This window comes from Megalobrama amblycephala, linkage group LG11 (assembly GCF_018812025.1).
Source record: "Megalobrama amblycephala isolate DHTTF-2021 linkage group LG11, ASM1881202v1, whole genome shotgun sequence".
NCBI classification, from domain to species: domain Eukaryota; kingdom Metazoa; phylum Chordata; class Actinopteri; order Cypriniformes; family Xenocyprididae; genus Megalobrama; species Megalobrama amblycephala.
Genome location: NC_063054.1, coordinates 18,634,224 through 18,640,281, shown reverse-complemented (window position 1 = coordinate 18,640,281; position 6,058 = coordinate 18,634,224). Strand labels below are relative to the sequence as shown.

The 6,058-nt window shown below is 34.3% G+C and overlaps 1 protein-coding gene across 2 annotated transcripts in view; it reads right to left on the bottom strand.

The window, feature by feature from the left end:
• Positions 1–359: 359 nt before the first annotated feature.
• prima1 (proline rich membrane anchor 1) overlaps positions 360–6,058 on the bottom strand; it is a 52,201-nt gene continuing 46,502 nt past the window's right edge. For both annotated transcript variants that reach the window (XM_048206534.1, XM_048206533.1), the window contains exon 4: positions 360–2,774. In XM_048206534.1, the coding sequence (XP_048062491.1) occupies positions 2,672–2,774 (103 nt within the window). In that variant the 3' untranslated portion in view covers positions 360–2,671. The remainder of the gene's footprint in view (positions 2,775–6,058) is intronic.

Below are 6,058 nucleotides of genomic sequence, written 5' to 3'. Positions count from 1 at the left end.
GAGTGAAATTTCTTCCTTTTATAAAGTGAATACTAGTTCGTTCTACAAGGCCTTGTTGTTGTTGTTGTTGCTAGGTCTAGGATATTTTTAGTACAATAATTATATAGAGATAATTATATCTCAGATAGCAATTAATGGAATATAATTATCCACCACATAAAGCCACAAAACGTTCCAAGGCTGACAGATATCAGGTGTCAACAGTGTAATAAAATCAGATTAAAACAGATTTATAAACATACATACTCATCATAGATGCTATTTTCAGAGTGGAAAGAATACAGAATTATGGAATTATTCTTGCAATTTAAATTATGACAGACCAATTATTTTTGCAGATGAATAAGCACCAGATACGATTCAGTAGTACAATTTTATTTAAAACTAAAAAAGTCAGCAAGTTGCAATTAAATTAGTTCAATGCACAATATATAATAGTTTTACATTTTTGTATGTGATGCATACATTGTGCAACAACCTCTGATTACTCAAATATACATTAATGGCTTGTTCCAGACAAACAATAACACTTATTCTGTTCTGACGACACATCGATTTATACTTATCCCTATAAACAGTTTCTCTTACTCTGTACACACGATAGACTGTCAAGAAGGCAAATATTGATATGTACATTCATGCAATACAATTCTGAGTACCTTTGTACAGTATAATACACATATATCTTCAGTACATATATCTGGTTGAAGGGCGAATGACTGTACAGTAGAGTGTGAGAATGCTTTACAGGATATGAAGAAGGATGTTTGTTTACACAAGTTTGTATTTTATGTAAACATCATTGCTCAGTTGTATATGGTTTTATATTATGATTAATAGTTCAATGTTACTGTATGCATGAACACTGCATCACTGTTTTCTAAATACACCAAGCTTCTGTCTATAAAAAAGATATTTATACATGTTGGATATACAGTTCTAATGAAAAGTAAACTAAACATTAGAGAGGGTCTGATTGTGAGTGACATTACAAGCTAAATTTAGAGTTAAGCTTGTTTAAAGAATCACCTTGATACATCTTTGAAGCATCCACTAACCCACATAAAATCACAGTATAACCACTTTAAAAAATAGCTATAAACTTAGTATCTTAGTAAAAGCATGATAAGTACCACCCTAGTTCTTAAGAGTTGCCAAAAAGGTCAAGAAGAGACTTGAATCTAGAATTATTTGCAAGCATTCCCAAGACTCGAGATGGACAACAGACCACAAATGATGACATGATTATCAAATCCAGTTGCACTAGTGCACTGTTTTCTGTTACATTAACCTTACTGATTCTGTTAGAGGAAATGACTAATGTAAAAATGTGTTTCTCATTGCTTTTTCATAACTTTTTCATAAATGTTCAATCATTTGAACTTTAAAATGTAATTTCATTTCACCATTTTATTTCTTGCAATATATCTAATTGGTACAAAATTATGGACCACTTTCATTTACAAGTCCTAAAAAATTGAGAATTGCTTCAGTTGTAATTAGCAACTGAACGGGAATGTGCGGCTACTGAAAGGTAAACTACTTCTGGACATCCATCATATTGTGTACATTACATAAATATGTAACACAGAAAGCCAAACGTCTATATCATTAAAATAGTTAGAGAAGTCTCACATGTTATGACTTTTAAAATCTGAACTACTCAATTATTCATCTCAAAATTAATAGTTATCCATATTTCATACTGTACATAATGTTGTCTAAGCATCCAAACATTGCTTTGACCTTCACAAAAACTATACATTTTAGTTTTAGACAAAAAAGTATAGATTTTAATATCAGCTATTTATCAGCCATAACATGAAATAACTCACTTTAATATTGACACATACCTAAAACTAACCAATCATCCCTTTTGTTCTTTTTTCATTTATTTATAAACTGATATTTTTCACATGTAGGCTACATCAGCCATATTTAGTCTGTTTAAAACATATACATATCTATAGAATGATCAAATTTTAATCAGCTAACTATTGGCAATGCTAATGCTAGCATTGCATTTTTGTATCATCGACATGCACCTCAAGAACTCAATCCTTTCCAATTGCATAGTAACACAAACCACAACTAAATTCTGGGTGTCTGCGTATATTTGGTACACAAGTGCAGGATGAACCAATCCATTTGGATGCTCTAACAGACTGTAGCTAAACAATGGGGCCAATGTGTTCATTTAACCAATTAACACTCACACAACCTACATGAGGTGAGAGAACCCTTAATGTTCAATGAGGGACACTGCAGAGACAGAGTTAAAGACAAGAGAAGACAGGAATTTCAAAACATCATTGCATTCAACAGAAAGTGCATGCGTTTATTTTGTTGTTGGAGTTGTATATTGTCATCAAAGGGGCCCCAGAGGGCCACCAGTTTGAGTCTCGTGATACTCGTGCAGCTGCCAGCATTGCTAGGAGTTTCCAAGTCTCCTCAAAACCTGCTTATGCTTGCCTATACACGTCAGTAATTTCCTGCTTGCGTTAGTCTTTTCTTTAAACATCTTTCTATGTCCCAAGAAGGGCATTCATGCATTTTACAGTTCTTAAATTCATAATATACCTTGCGTCCATCTCATAAACCCAAACAGAGAGACGGTGGTGCTGTAGGGTACAGAATGTTCAGCTGTACATGTCTTGCTGAAGCATGGTGACTATACTCCAGTATTATTGGTTTCCACTACCTGCTGTTTACAGCGTGAGCTCATGGCATACTCCCCTCGGCTTGTGCCGTTTTCTTCTTTTCGAAGGGGTTTCCTGGAAAAGAGAACAAAAAGATTACACTTCAAACAACTATTTTTGCTTAGAGTGAGGATGCTATGTTGTAGAGGAAAACTAGGAAAGGAAAACACAAATAGTAGGGTCAAGATGTCCCCTTTAAGATCAATGTGCAATTACTTTCAAATCGCATCATATTTAGATGTAAGTTTAACATGTGCAGGAGGTTGAAGCACCAGACAATGTGTTAAGGAAAATAAATAGAGACATTTGCTAAATCAGTAGTCATAGCACAAAATGATAATTATATTATGTATAAATGATTTTTGATATTCTTATTAATATTTATATGTTTTTAAAGTGTCAATGATATATACTAAATCAATTATTCCATTTTAAATTGTTTTGACAATTTAGTGGAATAACTGAATATCTGATGTCAGACAAAACAGAATCCCAATAAAAGAGGTTCATCTGAAATAGAAATTTATTCAATAACTTATATACAGGCATGTGAATATATACATTTTTAATTGCCCATCTTTTAAATGAAGATATGTCATGATGACAACCATTCAGATGAGATAATTAGCCTTTTAAAGCAAAGATGTCTGAAATGTACACCTGATTCATGGAATTACTGAATAATAACCCCATGAATTACAATAACTATTACATTAAAAAAATAAGACTAGTAACAACATGTCGCTTGGGGTCTTCTATGCCAATTCTGGGGGGACCATCTTACCCAATCTTTCACATCAAAATAATTTTTACTCCACAAATCTATAACATTAATTTGTCCACAAATCCCTCAACAAATAGACACAAAATTTTGATAATCAACATAATACAATGTCATAGATCACTATTTTCAAAAGGCACAACATTAGATCAATTAACCTCAAAACTGTTTCGACTAAATCTCACAAATGTTGATTTTGATTGATTTTTTTTTATTCAGATGAAATGACAAAATTAAAAATAGCATAGCCATTCATCAAAAATGCTGCTAGAAATGCTGAGATTTTGTGCCATCTATGATCAAGAAAAAAAATTAAGGTTCATCTTGCTCCATCTTGGCCAACCTATACGGCAGGTTAAATTTGTATCACAATGTTTTCTGTGTACCGTATTTGTTCCATTTTTCAGCATGTCACACTTTTGGACCCTCCTTGAGACACTAACAAAGTCTGGGCTGATAAACGGCAGCACAGGTCATCAAAGTGAGTTATTCTGCAGTTTAAATGACTTCCCGCAAGCTGTAATTGCTTCTAGACTTAAAAAGCTGTGGTATGCGCCCCGCCTGTCCGTTCTTTATTACAATTTGAAATATGCAACCTGCCTGCAGCCAATTGCCTTCATAACTGCATTAAAACCCAGAGATGCCCAAACAGCAGAGCATGCAGATCCAATCTGTAGCTATTTTGTTAAATCATGTCAGTCACATATTGACTTAATGGTATAGAGGGCCCAGGGCCATGCACAGACCTTTTGAGGGGCATGTGCTGAAACTGAAAAAGGGTGCTCAGTTTTTTCCGTTTGTAAAATACGTTTGGCCAAAATCTCAATTTATAAAAGATGTAGTACTACTGTATGCACAGACTATTTAAGGCTATTTGTAGGCTACTGGCTATGACTAACTTAGATGCTAATGCTAGGCCTCAAATGCATAAAATATGAAACTTTATAGACATACTAGTGTTTCTTTCGTAAAGACAACGTTGTACTTATTCAAACAACAAGATATTTATTTACCATTGCAAGACGTTCAGCTGCTCTGCTGTGGAACTTCAGTTCACTGCATTCAGGGGGCGGAGTTAAGAGGTTTGACAGACAGTTTGAGCGAAACCAAAACGATTTTGTCACAAGCTCTTTTTAATACCTTTATTAGGCTAAATATTTACAAATCAGACAGACAGACGTAAAGGATGACCGATAGCATTGATTTATTGAAGAAAATAAAGAAAGTAAAACACCTCCAAAAAAAGGGCACTTCGGGGTGTAAGGACAAAAAGGGCATGTGCTCTGCACAGGCTGAGCCCTACCTGTGCACGTGCCTGAGAGGGTCTGAGGTAAAAGCTGGTTATGTAGAGAGAAGGATGCTGGGGATACACATTTTGTAAGATGCCAATATGAATATCAATAAAGGTCTGAAATAGTTGGGGCATATGCTTAAGCATTCACAAAGTAAGGATGCATTGATGGAACAGACGTACGAAAAGCGGTCCCATGAATGCAGAAATCGACAATGTTCAATAAGCTAATGTAGTACCCTGATGTCAAACAATCACGTCACCTCTAAAAAGACACTTCCGTACAATAGGGCTCAATGGCTGGCTTCCGGAAGTAAAAATGCCAGCCAGATTCTCCATAGTGAAATTGATTTTCAACAATACCTAATAAATATTTCAAGACACCCCTAATATAACTCAGACGTTAAGTGCTAGCATATGTCTCTCTAGAAACCATTAGTCAGGTTCCTTTTTTAGAAAATCCGAATTAGTTTAAGCGAAATACACTAGAAAGCCTGTTACCATGGAAACAACCACTATTAGTACACTAAGTTGATAATGCAGTGACATAGTAAATCTCACCAAATTCACAAACTAGTGAAGCTTCTATCAAACTACCAACTAGGAAATTACACAGCACAACAACGCAATAAAAACTACGATACATTCACTACCGTGTATATTGCTTAACATTTTTGTGGAAACTGTAATACATTTTTTCAGGATTTTATAATTAGCAAGTTCAAAAGAACAGCATTTATTTGAAATAGAAATGTTCTGTAATACTGTCTTTAGTGTCACATTTGATCAATTTAATGATCAAAATTGTATTAATAATTGTATTCATTTCTCAAAAAAAAAATCTTAACCCAAATGTTTTTTACCAAAATGTATGTTACAAAATATTAAGCAGAGGTGGAAGTAACAAATTACAACTACTCACGTTACTGTAAATAGTTTTTTCGGGTTTTTGTACTTTTTTGAGTACATTTTTTAATCTGTAATTTTACTTGTACTTAAAGGTGCCCTAGATTCAAAAATTGAATTTACCTCGACATAGTTAAATAACAAGAGTTCAGTACATGGAAATGACATACAGTGAGTCTCAAACTCCATTGTTTCCTCCTTCTTATATAAATCTCATTTGTTTAAAAGACCTCTGAAGAACAGGCGAATCTCAACATAACACCGACTGTTACGTAACAGTCGGGGTGCACGCCCCCAATATTTGCATATGCCAGCCCATGTTCCCAACATTATGAAAGGCATTAGACAAGGGCAGCCAGTATAAATGTCTGGATGTGCACA